Raw genomic sequence first — 21,858 nt, forward strand, 5'->3', positions numbered from 1 at the left:
TTAGTGCACATTACCAACAGTCCTATAACGAATAACCAATTGCATTGGAATCCTGAATGTGCCAAGAGACAAACTTTCTAAACAAACACTTCCCAAACAACTTAAAGTTTTGTAGTAGATGAATGGCAATTGCCAATGGCAATGCATGGTTTGGGATTGCAACAATTGCTACTCCAAACAACTCATTTATAGTTTTCCATCAATTGCAAACTATGGTGATCATGTATACAAAATACCTTAGACCAACTTGTGCTTCATGCTTCATGTTGTCTTCTATCAATGAACCTTGGAAGCAAAGGGGTTTCTCGACACGAGACCTCTTTTTCCCATGCTTACCTTTGGAGAATAATTGTTTTGGTCTTTGGAACCTTTTGTACTAGGTCTCAAGACTCTTTGCCTTGAGTACGTATGGGTTGTTGCATGTCCACGCCTATGGCCTCTTTCATGAGCACCACACCTATGGCCTCTTTCATGAGCTCAAAGATGAGGCGTGTAATTCAATTACCATGGTCACTCTCTTGAGTGAGAAATTAAATTGTGAGCTCGAGTTCACGGCTCATTACATATGCTCCCCATTTCTCACCTTCTATCAAGATCACATGAGCTTTGCTTATTGTATGCCTCATCCAAACGTGAGCTATAATGAAAGCTCTGAGTGAGCTTCTAAAGGCTGAGTTACTCACTTCCCCCTTTCCTCATAGCTTATCCTAGAGGTCTTTGAAAGCAACATCCCCTTTCTCTACTCTTTGCAAGCTCTTCGCAATTAAGAGTGTAGGTAATGCAATCAATGGAACATTTTCACCTCTCAACTCTAATACCATGGTAAACAAAGTGAGAGATAATGTATGGTAGAACACAAACTAACCTAGAACATGCATCCATTAAAAAGACGAAAGGTATTCATACCTGAAATAAGGTTTGTCCCCATACCTTGAGTATCACTAACTCAACCCACACACTAACTGATACCATGAGATCATAATACTAACTCTTCTACCAACTAGCTGCACATAATACAAGTGTGTCATTGGTTTCGAAGGGTGTGGGCATGGATAGTCTAGAAGTTCAGGGTTCTTTCACCTCATCACCAATCAATTCCGAAGAAGAAATCTCTACTTTGTAAATGAATGTGTGTGTATGCACTTGCATTCACCTGCACCGTAGTCAATGAGAGATGCCCTAAAGTTCAAATTTGTTCTCAACCCAAGTGAACATTCTCCTCACACTGCATGCATGTGTGTACACCCGCACCCAAATCTATAGATGTTACATGTATTCATTTAATTTTATACAAGAATGAATGAAAGCCTATACTCCAAAAAACACCCAGTTCCCCAATTTTGCAAACAGGTATTATAGTTTCTAATAAATTTAGTTTAAATGTGTGGACCTGGAATCCGACACTGCTAGCACAGTTTCAGTACAAATAGCTCTATACATGAATGGTCAAAGATGATGCATCCTCACTTGCCAAAGTCTCAATGATATGGACTCCTGAACAGTCCTTTTGTAGTGATTAAGACATCATAATTTTACCGTACATATTAGACAGGGCTAATAGTAGTAGGGCGAACAGCTCTTACACCTTACATATTTCTTCTCTCTCTCTAATACAGGGTAATTGAATGTTATTATCTAATGGAATAATGGAAGCTTGTGCTCCGGCCATGTGTTACCTGCACCTTGCGTGTGCTTCAATATCCAATGGGAGATCATGTACTTTGAGTAAAAGCCATTATACCAATAAAACAAAGAAAAAAAAAGGTATAAATACCATTGATAATTACAAACTGGAAATAATCTGCATAACAGCTGCCAAAAAGATAACAAGCCCCCCAAAGGGAAAACTTTTCCTTTGGTGTCGATAAATTTAGACACCACAATGGCTGTGTATACTATGCTCCCAATGCTATTATCTTTTCCTCCAAGAATATCTACACCTCCTCTTTACTCTACAGGGGGAGACAATTCTGGCAATCATGCCAACAGCCTTGAACACATCGCTTAAAATGCTTAAACGGCTACAGCTCGCCTATCTTCAGTTGCCAGACCTTAGCAGGCATCCATGATATCACCAACCATTGTATCACTCTCATGTCGAACAGCATTGTACTTATCCGCAAGAGGGCCACTTTTGACCACATTATTCATGAACATTTTAAATCTTGCACTACACTCACCACCGCTGCAGACATGCCAGAAAACGTACTTTAATTATTTAACCTATGGTTAAGCATACAGAAGCAAAACCAAGACCTGCACAAATCGCTAAATGCAACCTTGTGATATACCTTATCCGGTTCAAAGAATCGATGGCTCGCAATGCACTGCGTATCATGTCCTCATTCCTGTCTACTTCTTGTTTCACTGCGTCTGTTTTCGTCTTGTTTGTGACAGTCTTTTCCAATGGCTCAACCAATGCATCCAACACTGATTAAAGGTGACAGTGGAAGTTAGAGAACAACTCAAACGTCCAAATGCAGAAAATTTAAGGTGTAACACCACCAATGGACTATAGCCAGCCATACCTGCCAAGACGGCAGACCCACACTTGTCTGCAAGCTTTGATAATATAAGATGGCAAGGCATCTTGACATCATAATGGTCTGCAAAGCAGTCACTCAACATCAAAGCTCTTCTCTTCCATTAAAGCTCTTGCAACATATAAGATGTTCTTTTTCACATATACTATACAGAATCCCTAAAGTATGCAGAAGTTCCTGATGCTTGGAAATTGTTGTAGAAAAGCACATGCACACCAAAATCAGTGATCCACGTTCCATTAGAATGCAGCATGATCTCTGATGACTGGTGAGGGAAAGGCCTTAAATCACGTATATAAATGTAAATACTGGATTGTTATGTTGTGTTATAAAAGAGTTTAGCTGTCGAGATCTTTGAAGATCGGGGTGCGAGAATGACTAGAAGGATCCAAGGCTTCCATGCACATTAAAGTGGGCTGATTCATTAATCATCTGCCTAGGAGCAAGGATAAAGTTAGTGAATCAGTAAACGACCCAAAGGGCCTCGAATGAATAAATGCATGGGGAAGGGATTAAAACTTAGCAAGCAGCTAAAATTAGCATGCCTTCTAGGAACATTGGGTACTTTGGTACATGTTTCGTGGAAGAAAAATGTAGAAAATAGGCTTGGTGGAGGTTGATTCTCGGACACATATGACTTGGTTTGAGAAAGAAAGAACAGGTTTATTACATTTGGTATCAAAGCCCAAGGAAAGTAGGTGATGCATATTCTGACGGGGGTGGTGCTGGGAGATATTGTATTGCCGTTCCTATTTACCCCTCTCATCATTGCTTGGTCTGCCGCCCCTTGGTATCTTCAATTCATGGAAGAAATAAGCCAGATCTGTCTGGTGACCTAGTGGATTGATTAGGCAGAGGGAGGTTGTGAACTAACATCTGCCAGTGAATTTGTAGATGTGTAACTGCGTATTCTTGCAGGACCAAGGTTAGGTTGTTCCATAATGCATAGCGACGTATAGCTTGACCAGTAACTGGGCATACTGTATTTTTACCAATCACAATCAGAGGCAGCAGTCTAAACCTTCCCATTTGTTGTCAAGCTGCTGACAACGTTTAGGTAATATTTGGACGAGTTCAAGTACATATCAGAGGGGTTGGGCAGCCAGTGAACGGACGTAAATAGTCAAAGATCCGCAACATTGAAGGATAAAATTGTGGGATGACCAGGGAGCTTTCTTTTTTTGTGAATACAATTTTGGTTGAGTTTCAGTTGCTTCACTTTGGGACCACACCTTATTTGGTTTCAATTATTTCCCTGGTATAGGGAACATGGCACTTGTTTTCAGGTTGCTAGTATTGTGGCGTTTTCCAGTTTTGAAAGTTTGCAGTAGTTTCCCTAGTATAGGGAAAAGCAGATCTGGGTTTGTTGTGGCAGAATTCTTTTTAAAAAATAAAAAATGTAGACAAACCAACACAAGAAAATTAAAAACCTTGGGGAAAGTTTGCAGTAGTTTCCCTAGTATAGGGAAAAGCAGATCTGGATTTGTTGTGGCAGAATTCTTTTAAAAGAATAAAAAAAGAAGACAAACCAACACAAGAAAATAAAAACCTTAGGGATATGAAAGGGAACCACCTAGAAATGGAGGTAGAGGATGATACCTCTTGTGTGAACCCCATAGTATCAGGAGTTAAGCGGATACAATGGGTATCGTGCCCCATGGCACACAACACCCCCCTCATTGAATGCTAAGATTGGAGCTTTAGAGGATGCCTTACAACAGTTAATGGCACAGCAGTTGCATGCCAAAGAGGCACAGGAAGAATTACGCAAAGCCCTCATACTTTGACAGATAAACCCTCTAGGGAAGAAAGCGGAAAAGGAATCACCGGAGTCCAGTATAATAGAAAGGGGTGAAGTCAAGTGGCCTAAGATAGCAAACTATAGGCCTGAAAAATATTGGAGGTACAATGGCTGATAGGATCTCAGACATCATTGAAGCATGGCTTCACAAATGGGACGATGTGTTTGTTATTTGTGAAGTTCATAATTATATAATAATGATTCCAGAGGCCGAACACATGTTCACAGAAGCTGCAGATAGGTGGTGGCAAAAAGACAATGTAGCTTCCAAACTTTAAACCAGAGTTAGGAAACAATTTCTAAGCCCTGACGACGCTTCTAGAGCGTGGGATGGTTAACGGTACCTCAGGCAAAGGCATTTATCAAGAGGAGAGTATAATGATAAACTTTGAGAAATTGTATGAAAACCCATGAGCCGTTACAGCAGTTTGTTCAAGTCAAAGGTTATACATTTGGCTTCAATGACATAATCAAAATGGAAGTCAGACGAAGTGAGCTATAATGTTGGATGATGCAATAGCAATTGTGTTGAACTCTGAGGATGCAAGGGGCAAGACTAGTGGTTTTTCATGTCTTTGGAATTCAGTATGAGTTCCCGTAGAAGCTGACTTTCAACAATAAGTTTGTAAGAAAAGGTACAGTGCCCCAAAAAGGTAACCAAGCCAAGCAAGCTAGGATCACCCTATGGCAGCCAGGGCTTGGTCGAAGAGCAAGAGAAGAAAGCAAGGAAAGAAGGATTGTGTTTTGGATGGCTTCAGCCAAGAATGCGATACAGAAACGGAGAATCCCAGGCTAACGATCTGCAGGTTCAGCTACCTGGACCATCTCTCACAAACGAGACGAAAATGCAGCACGCAAGCCAGTAAGAACCCTAGACCAGGGGAGAAATGACATTTCGAAACCGTAAAGATACCTTCGCTGCTGGTGGCTTGACATGGTCTTCCTCTAACTAAGGTGCTACCTGGGAATCAGTTTAACAGATGCCAAGCATCGAGGACAAATTGATGCTTGAAGAGGGAAGAAATGCTGTCTCGTTAAAATGCAGCATGACCTTGGATGGGTCGATGAACAAAAACCCTTAGAGAGACCAATGGTAATGTATATAAATATAAATAGTTGATTGTTAATGTTGTGTTATAAGGATTTGGTCAAGGATTTAGCTGTTGAGGTCTTTGATAATGAGGGTCCCAATCATAAGTTCTCCAAACAGAATTATCACTGGCATTTTCTTATCTCCTTAGCATGTCATGAACAACACAAACCAGAAACACTGGCTTAAAAACTCAGTCCTTGTTGATTTAAAAACGACACATTAGGGAGCCAGGGCTAGAAATGAAATACTCCACTCGATGAAGGAACAACTCAAGCATCAAAATGGCTTCGAAAATGGCAATGTTGTCCTTTTATGGAAGTTCCTTAGAATATTAACATGGCTCACCTGAAAGTCCAGATAGCAGATATGGAGTGATGAAGGATGAGTGGTCAATCTGATCAAGGCAGCTGTCGAGTAATGTATCTACACATTCAAATGCTGCCTTTCTCAGCTCAAGCCCATCATCTACTGTATGCTTGAATGGACCCAGATCCACCGTCCTTATAAGCTCTTTCTGCATACAAAAACCATGAACCATATATTTCCTAAGCAAGTACTGTCCTTTAGTGCGCCACTTTCACCAACTACACTTACTCAATCCTCTAAGCCTCAACAAAACACAACCAAAAGATCAACTCTTAAACGAATTTGTGGATCAGTGTGCGTGCTACATATGAAGCCTGGTCATGGAGTAGTGTAGACAAATGTCCTTGCCTTTATAGCAGTTTGGTCATATAGGAGGGGAAAGAGAGTTGGAAGTGGACAAGCGTCCTTACCTTGATAACAGTTTGGTCATATAGGAGGGGAAGTAGAGTTGGAAGAAGTTCTTTGATCAACCCAGGTTTATTGTGAGCTGCTGTACTCAGTGCTGAAACAGCAGCACGCCTAACATGCTGCAAAAAAAAAAGATCCTTCCAGATTTCCTTCTAACAAATGTGCCAAAAGCTGCAATTGTAAATGTTATCTTACAACCTTGACAAATTGAACAGTGCACAACGTTGTTGAAATGGTGAAACAGATGACTATGGCTTACCCTATCTTCATCTTTGATTAGCATTAGAAACGAAGATATACATGAACTGATGTATCCATCAATTGGCTGAGGACGTTCCACGATGGTGTACTTGATTGCAATGACAACAGTGGCTCTAGTAAATGTAGAAGGGCTTGTACTTCGTGCCTACAAGAGAAACAGTAACTATTTATGCCTGGAAGTCGAACAGATGCAAACTACGCAGCCCACGGAACTAACTGTACCTGTAAAGCTGGAACTAGTTTGCCTGGTTCTATTAGAGCCAACTTTCCAAGGCACTCCGCAACAACGTTGCGAACACCCTCCTCGTCACTTTCACAATGAGTAAAAAGAAGTGATAATATCTTTTCAAGGTCTGCTTCTTTTAGCTCTACTTTGCCAATTTCATCCAGAGACTGTCTTGTGATCACCTGTTAGCAAGCGTCTGCTTAGGAACCAATTCATCTTTTTCATTTTGGAATAGTCATCCACGGCAATGAGGTGTAAAATTTTACCTCTTTCAAAGAATGCAGCAGAAGATACTGCTGCTTGGGTTGACTATCTATTTGACTGAGTATAAAAGGAAGATACTTTGATAGATTTCCAACAGCGATGTTTCCTAGAGCATAAGATGCTGCTGACTTAATCTCTTCTGAGGGAGACTGGAACGATTCAATGATAACGTTTTCTATATTTGCATGGAAGCTTAGATCTTTTCTCCTTCCAATTTCTCCCAAGCAAAGCAATGCCAAGAGGGTGGTCTGCCAACAGAATACAGGAACATGTAGTCACCACAGAAAGACACAGCTATCAGTCCAAGGCATTATAATAAAAATATATCATGCACCACCCCAGAAAATTTTTAAAACACATTGAGCTCAGACTCCACATACCGCTGCGTAGCTGTTATTTCCTCTCAAAATATTGATAAGCATAGCAACAGTAGATGAGCACTTAGCATCTCCAGCTGCTAGACACAGCACAGCTGCACATTGTGCAATGGAGTAGAAGGCTTGCTTGCTTGCAGGTCCTCCTGCTGCTGCTGAACCCTTTGCCGTCGAGATTAGAGCATCAAGCAAGCTGTCAAAACTGGTATTTGCCGATTGCACGAGGGCAGCAAAGAAGCTTTGCAAGGCCTGCAACCAAACCACACGCAAGGTGCTTTTCCTCAGATCATGGGCAGGAAGATGAGTATAGATAAATTGAAGACAAAATTTTAAAAGGGAATTCAAAATTCATAACTTCCTGCGCATCCATCAAAGTTATTCACAAGTCATGTGTCTATAGTGCCCTGCCTGTAAAGCTTGACCCTGAAGCAGCGAGCTTCTGACAAGAATCAGTGCTTGCGGAAGCACCTTTCCTGTTACAGTGGAGTCTACATTTGAATGATGTTTTTGATCTACCATCATTGTACAACAAAGTTCCAAAGCTAGTGCAGTCATGTGGAGATCTGCATCACTGTTGAGCCACACATTTTGATCAGTACATGTCCTGCACACAGTTTTTAGCAGCAAAGGACAAAAAAAGGCCGCAAAGAAATGGGATCATTATACCTGATAAGAGAGGAGAGTTCAGCAATGATGGACTCGTAGCTAGATTTACTTATTTTGTCACTGTAAGCAGCAAGTAAAGCATTCAAGGTATATAAAGAGGCTTGCCGCAGAGCTCGGTTTGCCTGCTAGCCAGAAAGAGCAAAGGTTACACAGCATTGATACAACTTTCATTGACAAGGGTGCAGACCTGTACGCTACACCTAAAAATTACAATGCAAAAGTCTTATAGCATCCAGAGCTCAATTGAATATTGTCAACCAGTACCTTCCGCAAGAATGTGGTGAGCTCTATGATGACTTGTTCGAGAACACATGACAAATCAATCTTCAAAGGAGACTCTGCAATAGTGGCAAATGCCTTCATCCCCCCCCCCGCCCCCCCCCCCCAAAAAAAAAAGACAAAACAAAACAAAAACACACAAAAAGGGACAGAAAACCGGTTAGTTCACTTACCTGAGGGCTAAATGTTTTTCAATAATAGTTATATATGTGTCTATAATGCAAGGTAATATATATGCGTCTCCAATGCAAGGTAATACGAACAAAATAATAGTTATATATGCATCTACAATGCAAGGTAATCCAAACAAAATCCGAAGTTGAGGTGTCAAACCTTCACAGCAGTGAGCCGAGTTATTTCGTTCCGCAGGCGCTCCAACAAAACTGGCAAGCAAGTTCCAAGCTCCCGCTTGAGGTGGTCTCCAAGTATTGCAATCACCAAACCCATGCAAGATATCGCACACTCTTTCACTTCCTGGAAATTTATACATGGTTTGGCATGAGTGTTGAAACAAATGATGGATAATAACTGAGAATTTTTCAAAAGGAACGCTGAATACCTGGTCTTGATCCTGTGCTGTCAACCGCTTCAATATTGAACTGTAAATGGGCTGTACGTAGGGCTTGAAGTCAAAAGTAGATGGCTGCAAAGCCAGAATCCACGTTAAGCAACATACACAACCTTACAAATTCACTACCATACTGCTGGAATCAGCTTTAAAACTATGAAAGTAAAAAGAGAGGGCATACACATCTGACCACACACCGGTGCAAGAGTTGGCCGTACTGCTTTCACAAGCTCTCCACAAACCCTGAGCGCCTCTGCCGTCACTTTATAGTAACGCTCACCCACAGCTGAAAGAACTGGTTCAGATAACGCCTGCATGGTAGTGACAAAAACATTATATTAAAGAAAGTGATTGAAAGAGTTTCGTATATTGTTGAATGCAACCAAGAAATTTAAGCACACCTTAATGTGAGGATGGAACACAGAGGGTGAGTGGGAGGCCATAACAAGTCGGGTAAAAACCAAAGCCTCAATCTTTAAATTTGAGTTGGAAGATTTGTCCTGTACAGCATAAATTCGGTAGGATAATCAGACGATGGGCTACCAGGACGAAAGCACTTGGAAAATGACCACTGAAGTATGGACTTACATTGAGTGCCTTCTCTATGCCTGGAACTAAAGAAGCTATGTGTTCAGCCAAACAATTTGGCAAGACTGTCACCAGCTCTTTCAAGACGGAAAATACTCCAACCTATATGCCATAGTTGTCATGAAAACACACACACACAATTGATCAGCTCCAAGAAAAACATTTTGAAAGTACAACAAGATACAATTACAACATACCCCTCACCTTGGTTTTTATGGCTTTCTCCCGAAGCTGTTTATTTAGAGATTTGACGAGTTTTGGAACTTCTTGCTCTAGCATATATAAAGGGCTAAACAAACATCAAAACACTAAATTAAAACAGCAAGGCACAATGCATTAAAAAACCTTGTCACATTGTTCCTGAAAAACCAAGCCAATTAAAACTTCCTGAATCAATGCCAACACCAACTTTAATGCCTCAAAAACAGAGACTGATTTAGTCAAATAGTTCCTTATTATATTCCCAGAATATATATGCAATAATGTATTCAGAAGAAAGCCACTAAGCAGGTGCAGTACAGCAGCACAAAGAGCTCCATTCTTAATAAAACGTTACAAGCCCAGTACGTTGCCAAAAGCTTTCATCCTTCCATTCTCACCAGTTATCAGCTATCCGCAAAAGCACATCCAATTTACCTTGATGAATCAATTCCTCCAGACCCCTTTGTCATATTCCCAGTCTGACGAAGCAGGTCGTTAAATGCATTGAAGATGTCAATCTGTACCAAAAAATAGAATTTTAGTCCAGCTTTAGTCATCGAATCAATAGCTATGAAAAGAAGCGACCTAACAACAAAATTGTCACTCGGTCGCCAAACTGGCCTGAACTTTCTACCTTCACATTTTCTTCTCTTTCTTTGAACCTCTCAATCAACTTTGGGCTGGCCTACAAGAAAATAAAAAATAAAACCATCATCATCACTTAACTTTAAAAGTTTCAGATACTAGTAAAGAGTTTCTGGACTTTTAGAAGCTTCAGAAGTTTCAGATAATATTAAAAATTTCATTATTACAGTGGATGTTTTTGTGCACACAGGTATGAACTAGTCTAAATGAGTAACTTTAGTGTTTAAATGGTCGTCACACGCCTATAGTGTGCACAAACATGCAATGTGCATCATTCCACTCGATGTCAAATGGTTACAAAGTTCCCTCATTGTCTCAAATCTCCGAAGTGAGTCACGAATCATTTATCATCCTTTTTAAACAGAGAAAGCAACTTTCTATTAATGCTAGAGCACCACAACAAAGTCCTCGACATGGCATAGCAGTTAACTAAATGTATGGTAGCAGCATAGCACAGCCAGCAAAATAAAGTTTTGGAGGTAATGAACCACTATCATTTGATAGTGGTCACCAGTCCCATTGATCCTAAAGGATCTCCAAAAGCCTTATACAATCATATCATATAATAGCTTCGCCGTGTCACAAACTTCTATGCTCCTGAGTCAACTCCAAGGCATAGTTAGGTGGAGTAGGAGAAGTATTAGCTGACCTGCGAGCACTGTGGATTAGTGGAGGGACGACATGATACTACCGATCGAGGCCCATATGTGACACGGAGAGTGACCAGGGCATGCACGATCAAGGTTCGACCTATCTCCGCCCTCCTCATTGGCAATTGCCTAGGACGAGGAGTCACTTGACATAGCTCATCGAATTCAAAGGTGAAGGAGACCACACCTCCCCCACAACGCGACAGACGCAGATCCGGGAGATCTTTGCAGCCCATCTGAGAGCTACCACGGTGCCAAGTTTCGGGTTCTGATTCAGCTTCGGACTCTCAAACACGGAGAGTGGACAGAGCACACACAATCAAGGTTTGGCCTATCTAAGCCCTCCTCAGAGGGGACCGCCAGAGATGAGGCATCACTCTTGACGTAGCCCATCGGATCCAGAGATCAAGGAGACCATATTCCCCACCATAGCGCGAGACAGCTCGACAGATGCAAATTCGAGATATCCTCGTAGCTCATCGGAGAACGACCATAGTGACATGTTTCGGCTTCTAAGTCTCAGATCTGAGCTTGTACTTGAGTTTTGAGTTGTCTTTTGAGCTTTCATTACCTTAGTATAGTACTAAACAAGGGCCCTAGCACACCCTTTGCTTCAGCCAAAATAGTCACGGTGCTTACACGAGGATGCTTTGAGGACAAATGGGGGAAACAAGCGTTAGAGAATGCCATGACAGCTTGTTCAGCATGGTCACCCAATAAGAATGCAGGAAATGTCCTTATCAGCCTCAACAAAATCTGCATAGCCCTCACTGAGAAAATAGATTCACAATCTGATTATATACAACGGTCTTCTCAGATGGCCGTTGTCAGGGGGGCTCACTTGCTTCCCACATGGAGGAGGATCGAGTACAGTGCACTACCTTTTGGGATCCCCAACTTTTGTGTCACATATACATGATCTCACTATGCCCACCCACCCACTAGGTGCTGGCCATTCCTATCTGACTTTCAGTGTCTCGACCCCCATGCTAGCCATTCTGCAGAGCCCACCAGCCTCCACTCGGGTCCATGTACACTTTGACCATGTCCTTGACACAATATACATGAGTCACCTAGCCTGTCAACTGCCAAACTCTCTTGGGAACTATGCAGACCTTGCCCATGCCTCAAACACTCTAGTATTAGTGGTTTAGGATGCTGCAGTCAGATCTTTCCCCACATCTCGGTCCACCTCACGCTCCCTAGCATGGAAGATGCCGCAGAACTCATGGTTCCATTATGAGTGCCAAGACATGAGATCCTATGTCAAACAGGAGCAGACCCTGGGACGTTTACAAGGACTGAGGCACAGTAGATGCTACGCTGAGTGACTCGTCAAAAGAGAGGAGCTTTTATCTCACATCCGATGGATGAGGTGATCAGGTCTTTTTTCGAGGGGGAGATCCCACCTTTGCATGGGGCTCCTCTTTGAGGGTAAGTCACCCATCCCTATCACTGATCCAAGAGTTTGGCACACATATGCAACGTCGCTCTATGATGTTCCGATGCAAATAGTGTCGGACTTGTCTTCTTTACCCAGGCCCACCACGTCATCTTTGTTCACTACACAGAATGTATGGGCTGTGTTACGTCGGCTCCACAACCGAAAAGCCATGGACCATGAGGGGTTGAGGACGGAATGCTTTGCACATGGCCATGAGATTCAGGCTCCGATCCTAGCACACATGTTTAATGATGCATATGACATGGCTTCCCTCCTGCTTGGAGCACCACTACCATTGTGCTGATACACAAAGCATGAGACCCCATGGATACAAGAAACTAGCACACGCTCATGATAGGACATACACTGGCCAAGATATATGGATGTGTGTTAGAGCGAGAGATCAGTTCCTATACTGAGCCATATGGCCCGCGAGCACTGGGACAAGCAGGTTTCCGACGACAACATTCCACCCTAGAACTCATTTTTACCTTATGGATGGTCATTGAGGAGGCGAGGTCCAAATCCCAAAAAGTCTATGCCTGCTTCATAGACTTTCGGAAGGCTTTTGACACAACCTCACGAATCCGATTGATACGGGGGCTGAAGGAGATGCAGATACCAGAGTCTATCAGATTGGGTCAAGAGCATGATCGAACTCTCTCCAACCCTTTTCGGGCTCTACATTGACAAGATCACGACATTCATTGACCGCCTAGGAGGAGAGGGATACCTACTTGCCGATTTGATGATATAGATCCTATTGTATGCAGATGACATAGTTCTCAAATCCTCCTCACAACAAGTTTACAGCGACATCTTGAGGCTCTAGAGGTATTTTGCAGAGAGAGAGAGACCTAACCGTTAACCTTCGCAAGACCAAAGTTATCATTTTCATCACCTCACAAGCAGTGCTTCGGCAGCACAGCTTCACATATCGAGGGGAGCCAATGGAGATAGTACAGACATATACATATCTCGGAGCAGTTTTCGCAAGGCCTATCTTCACAATGACACATGCAGCTATGGAGCCTTAGCTAGATTGGAGAGACAATACTTCTGTTTTGGCTGCAATTTCTTGCAAAACAGGGATTTGGTCTGCAATTTCTTGTTTAGATTGCAGTACATTGGGTCATATTTCAGGACATTGGGTCAGATTACAATACATTGGGTCACATTTGCAAAAATCTCAGCAAAATTTGGGGCTTTTCTGTATTGCCCTCTTTTTGGCCTATTTGCCCTCATTAAATTTGGGGCTTTTGCCAGATTTGCTGTTTCTTGCGGTGAACATTGCCTGACAAAATCACATTTGGGTCAAATTTGCATTTGCCCTTTGATTTGAGCTGGAAATTTGTAGAACATTTACTTGCAGACATTTGCTGTCATTTTTTTGACAGCCAGCTCTTTGCAATGATAGCCTTGAGGCTCTTGTGTTTTCAGGTCTCTTCTTTTCAGGGTAACCCATTTGCAATGGCTGGCAACAATCATGATCTATTTGGCATTCTTCGTGAAGATGATAAGTTGGATGGCACCAACTATCCGATGTGGTCTTATCTCATGAAACATATTCTTGTTGCAAAGCATTTTTGGAATATTGTTTCTAGGATTGATTTGAGGCCAGCCAATGCTACAGTGGCTGCCCCTACTGCTGGTCCATCTGCAGAGGGTACTCCTCCTAACGCCTTATCCTCTAGCACCCCTGCTGCTGCTCCTCCAACTCAGGAACAATCAAGATGGGATGCAAGAGAAGCAAATGCACATTCCTGTATTGCTTTATCATGCAAGAGAATCATTATTCCACACATCCAGTCTTGCAGGACAGCAAAGGATGCTTGGGACAAATTGGCTTCTCTTTATCAGATTCGCAATGAGGCACGTGTTGCATATTTAAGAAGGCAATTGCAAGAAGTCAGTATGAATGAAGGTGACTCTATGGATGCATACCTGACAAAGGTCAAGGACCTCATGGAACAACTTGCCAATATTGATGAGGTGGTGCCAGATTCTTAGCTTGTCAGTACCACATTGAATGGACTGCCAGATACATATCAAGGGTTTGCTACAACCCTTGGATTAGTGACCATGGGTAATCCAGACCACTACTCTTTTGATCAGCTAGTCACTTTGCTTTTGCAGGAAGAGCAAAGTCGAGCTAATAGACAAGCTATTATTCCTGATCATGCATTTGCTTCACAACAGACAGAAAGAGGCAAGGCTTCCAAGCCTATGGGCAAGCCTAAATATGGGCCTAACAGTGGCAATTCCTCCAATGCATCTAAAAATACTGCAGATAAGTCAAAGAAGAAAAGATGCAACTATTGTCGCAAGCCTGGGCATGAAATTTCAGAATGCAGGAAGCGCATTGCTTCGGAGAAAAAGAAAGCAAGATTGACAATTAATGCCTCACATGCAATTGGATCCCACGAGCCAACAGATGCCTCACATGCACATGCTCTCCAGGATGATTGGGCATGGGCTGTCCATTGCTCCTTTGATCCCTCCCAAGTTGATGCACTCTTTACTGCTAATGATGCTCGGTCTTGTTATTTTGATAGTGGTGCTTCCAAGCACGTCACATCTCGCAAACAGTTGTTTCATTCCTTAGCTAATGCACCTCGTGGGGGAATTGTCACATGTGCTAATAATGCCTCCTATGCTATAAAATGAATTGGAGACGTGCAGCTCACATCCATTTCAAGCCATCATGTCACTCTGACTAATGTTCTCTTCGTGCTTGGAATAGAAGTCAACTTGATTTTAATTTCAACAATTGCCAATTCAAGTTTCGGAGTGATTTTTGATGGATACAAATGCCTAGTATATGATCTTCGTGATGACAATGCCATAGTTCTCACTGGCACTTTAAAAAGGGGGCTTTATCACCTTGATGATCGCTCAGCTGCACTTTCTATTGAAGCATTTGCTATTTCAGATTCACAGCTTGCTGAAACTCATCTTTGGCATGAGAGAATGGGTCATCTCAATTATAGAGCTCTTGTTCTCATGCTTTCAGAGGTGGCTGAATATGGTTGAGAATGAATCAGGATGCAAGCTTGTCACCCTAAACACAGATAGGGAGGGAGAGTATATGTCAAAGGAGTTTGATGCATTTTTGTCTTCACGGGGCATTGTTCACTCATGCACTACTCCTTACACTCCTCAGCATAATCATGTTCCTGAAAGGAAGAACAGGTCCACTATGGAGATGGCCAGATGCATGCTTAAGGCCAAGTCCTTGCCCAATAAATTTTGGCTTGATGCAGTCATGTGTGCCAACTATGTGCTGAATAGATCACCTACAAGGGCATTGAAGACTGTTACACCTTATGAAGCATGGAAAGCCAGGAAGCCTTCACTTTCACACATGAGAGTTTTTGGGTCTCTTGCATATGTTCATGTACCATCTCAGCTGAGACATAAGCTTGATGACAAGGCAATCAAATGCATATTTATTGGTTACAGCCAGGAGAGCAGAGGGTATAGGTTATACCAACCAAATACTGGGAAGATTATTGTCAGTAGAGATGTAATCTTTGCTGAACATTCGGCTTCTCCTCTTGTGACTGCAAAGCTAAGCCAGAAGTTGACATGTTTGATGCCTTTGACTCTTGGTTACCTCTGCCTTCCTCAGAGGGGGATTTTGACCAGCAACATGAGCCTCCTGCAGGCCCTCCAACAAGCAATGATCCATGCTGATTTGCAGGTTTCTCTTCTAGCACAAAATGATCCCACTATTCATGATGCAGTGATTGAAGAAAGAGCTGTCAATAGACAGCAAAGGCAAGTTCCCAGATGGCTTCTTGACACATCGAGGGACAGCAAACAAGATCAACCTCTTGCTGCCCGGACAAGATCAGGGAATAGACAGATGCATGGTCACTTTCTTGAGTCTGCACTCCTTGCTACAGCTTGCAATGAAGAGCCTTTGTGCCATAAAGATGCTTTTGACAGAAAAGAGTGGATGGATGCAATGAGAGCTGAGTTACAATCCATTGCCAAAAATGACACATGGGAATTAGTAGATCTCCCTCCCGGCAAGCATGCCATTTGTACCCGGTGGGTCTACAAATTAAAAAGGAAATCTGATCGCAGTATAGATCAACACAAAGCCCGTCTTGTTGCAAAAGGGTATGCCCAACAACAAGGCATTACCCTATGGCGGATATGGTGTTCGCGATTTCCAGCATTACCCTATGGCGGATATGGTGTTCGCAATGTTCTTTTGTCCTTGGGGACCATTTATGCAGAGAGGCTGACACTCTCGCTTCCATTTGGGCAGAGATTATCTTCACTCTTAGGAGTCAGTGGGAGAGGTGTACAGGCACCTCTTTGGCAGCTCGTGGGAGACTTTTATCCTTCATGAGGACATGGGACTGCTCTTTATTTTTTCACTTGACTCCTTTTGGGATGTCGTGGCATTTTAGACCACCTCCATGGCTTTTTTGCCACATTGTTGAGGCTAGGGATAGAGTACTTTCTCTCCCACCTGTTGTATGATTTGTTTTGAATGGAATATATCACTCTTTATTTAACAACAAGGCATTGACTTTGAGGAGACCTTTGCTCCCACATCCCGGATTACTACTATTAGATGTGTCATTGTCATTGCCATTGCAGCCCATCACCATTGGCAAGTGCACCAGCTTGACATCAAGACTGCTTTTCTTCATGGGGATCTGCAAGAAGAAGTTTATGTGACACAACCTCCTGGCTTTGAGGTTGTTGATTCTGAAAACAAGGTATGCCGGCTTAGAAAAGCCCTTTATTGCAGCCCATCACCATTGGCAAGTGCACCAGCTTGACATCAAGACTGCTTTTCTTCATGGGGATCTGAAAGAAGAAGTTTATGTGACACAACCTCCTGGCTTTGAGGTTGTTAATTCTGAAAACAAGGTATGCCGGCTTAGAAAAGCCCTTTATGGTTTGAAGTAGGCACCCAGGGCATGGTATGCCAAAATTCATGCACCCTTGGTTTTCAGAATAGCCCCACAGAACCCACTCTTTATGTCCACGGGAGTGGATCAGATTTTTTAGTGCTGATTTTATATGTGGATGATATGCGGACAGCTACACTATTATTTGGGCATTCAGTTTGCTCATGTTGAGGGGGGTATCAAGATGTCACAGTCCAAGTATATTGGACAGCTCCTCGATCGTTTTCAATTCGAGGATTGCAAGCCAATCTCTACTCCAGTGGACCCTCGCTTCAAATTTTCAGCTCATGATGGGAGCCCACCATGTGATATCACTCTTTACCAGCAGGCTGTTGGATGTCTCATTTACTTATGTCACACCAGACTTGACTTACAGTATGCAGTATCTCAACATGTCCAGTTCACAGCATTGGCAGGCAGTGAAGAGAGTCTTCAAATATCTCAGAGGCACTCAGAATTTAGCCCCCTTCTATGGTGATCAGGGTTCACTTACCATGCATGCTTACACGGATAGTGAGTGGGCAGGTTGTTCCGACACCAGAGTGTCACATACCGGCAATTGTTTTTTGCTTGGCAATTCATGTATCTCCTGGCTCAGCAAGAAGCAACCAACAGTTGCCACATCTAGCTGTGAGGCTGAGTACAGGGCCGCCTTCACTGCTACAGTAGAGTGTGTCTGGCTTCCACAGTTACTTACAGATCTTGGTATTCGCCAGACATCCTCCACTATGGTCTACACTGATAGCCAGAGTGCTTTGGCCATTGCGCGTAACCCAGTGTTTCATGCGCGTACCAAACACATTGAAGTTCAGTATCATTATGTTCGAGAGCGGTTATTAGCAGGAGACATAGAGTTGTCCTACCTTCCCACAGAGGACAACATAGCAGATATGTTTACAAAGGCACTTCCTCGTCCCAAGTTTCGAAGTCTTCCAACAGGCTTTACACTTGGTTCCCTTTGTTACATGATCTGACATACCTTGTACGTTCATAGGTGGCTATATCCTTTTGGATGAACATGTGCCACCATGACCAGAAAATACCAGGTATTCTGAGACGTTTCCAGAATACTTCAGCCCATACCATGGAGGGGGGTTTGTAGGCCATCTTCTCCTGGTTCTAGTGATGCCCTATGGGCCCTGGTATGTGCCTTGTAGGCATAGTTATAGGCACTCTAGTGTTTTAGTGCCTTTTATGCCACATAGGACATTTAGTCCTATGTGACACCTAGGACACTTAGCCCTAGGGTCTACCTTCAAGTACTATGTACTTTTCTTTTTCTCTAATCTAGTTGACGTGACAGCTTATCTCCATCGACCCCTGTACTTGCTCCTCTTGCACATCGTCCCTACACCAAAGACATAGATCATGCAATTGCACAAAAGGATCACCCCCCCACACACACACACTTGCCCCTAGCCCTCCCTCAGTCACGCAACTCCTCCCAGCCTACCCTTGCCAGTCGTGACCCCCCCTAGCCTTCCCCAGCAAAGGGTTGACATTCTTGTTAGCATGGAAGCTGAAACTCGGTGATCTTAAAAGCAAATTTGCTAACTAAGCACACGTTTCTCTTCCTCTATTGCCTTAGTAGAGAAGGTCGGAATAACTAAGGCAATGGAGAGATTCGATTCGTTGGGCTTGTAAATGGAACGTATCTCGATGATCAAGGAGGAGTTCAAGCAAAGGTAAGGATTATAATCATACTTAGAATCATGGCTGGATCTGTACAGCCATGATTCCAAGTATGATTACAACCATACCTTTTGCTAAAAACTCCCCCTTGATCACAGAGATACTTTCCACTTGCAAGTCCAACGGATGAAATCTTTTCACCGCCTTATTCATTATGATCATCTCTACTAACGCGACAAAGAAAGAGAAACCCATGCTCAGTTTGTTTTTAAAGATTACTTCATAACACTTCCAATTTTGAGAGTCAATTTTCAGATTCCATGCTGACCAAAAGGTCAACCATTACCGGTGCTCCCCCCTCAGTCATGCAATTCTCCCATGTTGCTAGTCGCCACCCCCCTACACCCCCTCCTTTCTCTTGGCCAAGCTACACTCAAGACGTCCCCCCCCACCCACCTATCCCATACCATCCATCCCTACAAACCCCCTACCATCCATCCCGCGTGCCTTGCAGCCCTCAGCAAACCCCTCAGCTCATCCAAGAGTAGAGAGGAGAGGAGAAAGGGCAAAGAAAGAAAGAAAGAAAGATATAGTAATGTCTTCATGGGCCTCATAGGCCTATGATGTACAATCTATAAAGTATCTCATACAAGCCCCCATTGGCTGGCCGCCGCTGATGCAAGGGCTCGCTAGGACCCTTGCTAACTGCTATACTAAAAAACTCAAGAACTAGAACTCAAAACTCAGAGGTCCTAAGAGAAAGTAGGAGATGCCATCGACTATAATCACGGTTCCATGACAATCCTCCAATGGGATATGAAGATATTGGTATCTAACTCTTCAGGTCATCTCTCATTGTGGTGGGGGTCGCTGCCTCTGTGATCTCCGTATCTAGTGGGCCGAGACACTGACTCTAACGGTCCCCTCTGCGTAGAATTGGAATAGGTGGGACCTCCATTGAGCATGCTCTAGGCAGTCTCTGCCCTGTGCGTGGTCTTTGTGGCTCTGGCTCCAGATTTATTATCGTGGTCTCTTCCCGCTGATCCACTCTGCCCTCATATCAGCTACTCCAATGTGTTCTGGTGCTGACTTGAATGTGTAGAAGTTTGTACATGCTCATTCGAGCTGGTACCCAGAGAGAAGCAGGCTGGGAATCCATTAAGTCCTGAAGGAAGCTGCAATCAGCTTATGTGAGAAAGTTTTGGCTGAGCTGGCAAGGCTATATTAGATAGCCTCATATTTTCAAATGAAAACGCCAGTATGCATGTAAAGTATGAATGCCCCCTCTCCCCATCCTTATATTGCTTGGTTATTGACCAACCAGATGCATGGCTAAGGTAAAACATGGAGTGGGGGGCCAAGATTGCAAGGTTACACCCTACTTTAGTTTTACATGCCATTGATGGGTTCTATTCACAAAAGATGAAAGTGGCTTGCAAAGACAGTCGGGATGCCTTAAACAAATTCTGCGAGTTTTCCAGCATACAAGTGAACATCCCTAAGACCAAAACCATGACCATTGGAACACAACCTGCATTCACATTTAAGAAAGAGAAAAAAAAAGAATTGGTTCAGTCATACAGATACTGGGGTCTATAATTAACACAACTACAGACGGATGCATGCGTGGAGAGAAGAGGACTACGGGGAATGAAATTGTTATTTAGCCTTCAAAGTAAATGTGATTTTTATCACACATCTCACAGTGGGAGACGACAAAAACCCTATACAATACGTTGGCACAAACACTAATTCTCTATGAATGTCAAGAATCAACGATAGTGTGAAAAAGCAGCATGTATGTTGAGAACACACAATATACCAAATAAATTCAAACTGTCACAACTGTTGTTTAGGTCCTGAACTGATCATCAATAAATGCATTTCCAAATACCAGATCAGTCTTTGACCCAAGTATGTACGCTCAAGTGTGATCCACTTAGAATCATTTATGTATATCTCTCTCAGTAATGCATAAATAGAAAATGTCAGATTTACATCTGGACTCAATTCAGATGCAACAGAGTTTCAATTAAATAATGACTATAACTAAGACAATTGTGCAGTACAAGCAAAAAATTACAAGCGCAAGCTCAACTTGCACATAAGCGAAAACTGTCTACGCATGCTAGATTTGGATAGACTCAATTCATCACTGTCAAGATACTCCATGATCATCTCCACTAATTGTGGCTATTTCCCAAAAGTTCAACTACAGAATGATCGTAGTTCATAATATGCCTGTCCTTGAGTGAAGATAAGAGCTAAGTCAATTGTGCCTATGCTGGCTCTCTGAAGGAGTTACTTTGTTGTTGAGCGAAGCTAAGCCAATTTGTGCCTATGTTGCAGATTTGACAGGTTAATGGTAGCGTTTTTCATATCTGTGCATGTTTCCAAAATCTTGTTTGAGAAAGGGATTGTGGGTTGAGCAACACCTCGACACACCAATTGCAACGTCAACATGGCTGTAAGATAATCAACTTTCTTTTAGTTTTTTTACAGGGGGGGAAAAATCATCAACTTTTGCCTTCTCAGGCATAAAAGTGCTTCCGATATAAGGAGGAAAGAAAAACTTCTTTTTCAACCTATTGGGTCCAACAAAGGAAAAAATATACCCAACTTCAGCGATAAACTGTCAAAGAACAAAGACTTGTGCACAGACAGCACTGAGATTAACATTCATCAGTACTGTGAAGACAAAATTTGTAGGAGCACATGATTGTAAACAGCATGTACAGATCCCTGAACTCTTTTGAAGATAAAGAACCATGGAGCTGCTGCAAATTGTGGTCAGCAATCTGCAGTTTAACCTCCATTTTGATGGTTCGGGATGCCAATCCTTGCATTTGTTCAAGATGAGGTTTCTACAGTATCCATTTTGTCCTACTCTTTCTGTCTCCTAACTGTAAAAACAT

The 21,858-nt window shown here is 42.7% G+C and overlaps 1 protein-coding gene across 1 annotated transcript in view; it reads right to left on the reverse strand.

The window, feature by feature from the left end:
* Window positions 1-1,443: 1,443 nt before the first annotated feature.
* Window positions 1,444-21,858, reverse strand: part of CAND1 (cullin-associated and neddylation dissociated) — a 102,892-nt gene continuing 82,477 nt past the window's right edge. Inside the window, exons 10-29 of the mRNA XM_087400318.1 lie at window positions 10,273-10,323; window positions 10,074-10,156; window positions 9,642-9,726; window positions 9,438-9,539; window positions 9,251-9,349; window positions 9,047-9,160; window positions 8,841-8,924; window positions 8,615-8,755; window positions 8,267-8,359; window positions 8,003-8,124; window positions 7,745-7,907; window positions 7,343-7,585; window positions 6,965-7,210; window positions 6,695-6,880; window positions 6,471-6,617; window positions 6,214-6,330; window positions 5,783-5,951; window positions 2,529-2,606; window positions 2,292-2,430; window positions 1,444-2,185 (exon numbers count right to left, since the gene is read on the reverse strand). Coding sequence (XP_087256444.1) covers window positions 2,053-2,185; window positions 2,292-2,430; window positions 2,529-2,606; window positions 5,783-5,951; window positions 6,214-6,330; window positions 6,471-6,617; window positions 6,695-6,880; window positions 6,965-7,210; window positions 7,343-7,585; window positions 7,745-7,907; window positions 8,003-8,124; window positions 8,267-8,359; window positions 8,615-8,755; window positions 8,841-8,924; window positions 9,047-9,160; window positions 9,251-9,349; window positions 9,438-9,539; window positions 9,642-9,726; window positions 10,074-10,156; window positions 10,273-10,323 — 2,595 coding nt within the window. The 3' untranslated portion in view covers window positions 1,444-2,052. The remainder of the gene's footprint in view (window positions 2,186-2,291; window positions 2,431-2,528; window positions 2,607-5,782; window positions 5,952-6,213; window positions 6,331-6,470; window positions 6,618-6,694; window positions 6,881-6,964; window positions 7,211-7,342; window positions 7,586-7,744; window positions 7,908-8,002; window positions 8,125-8,266; window positions 8,360-8,614; window positions 8,756-8,840; window positions 8,925-9,046; window positions 9,161-9,250; window positions 9,350-9,437; window positions 9,540-9,641; window positions 9,727-10,073; window positions 10,157-10,272; window positions 10,324-21,858) is intronic.

This window comes from Dipteris shenzhenensis, chromosome 29 (assembly GCF_047967505.1).
Source record: "Dipteris shenzhenensis isolate YYH24624 ecotype China chromosome 29, Dip_SZ_1.0, whole genome shotgun sequence".
In the NCBI taxonomy this organism is placed as follows: Eukaryota; Viridiplantae; Streptophyta; class Polypodiopsida; order Gleicheniales; family Dipteridaceae; genus Dipteris; species Dipteris shenzhenensis.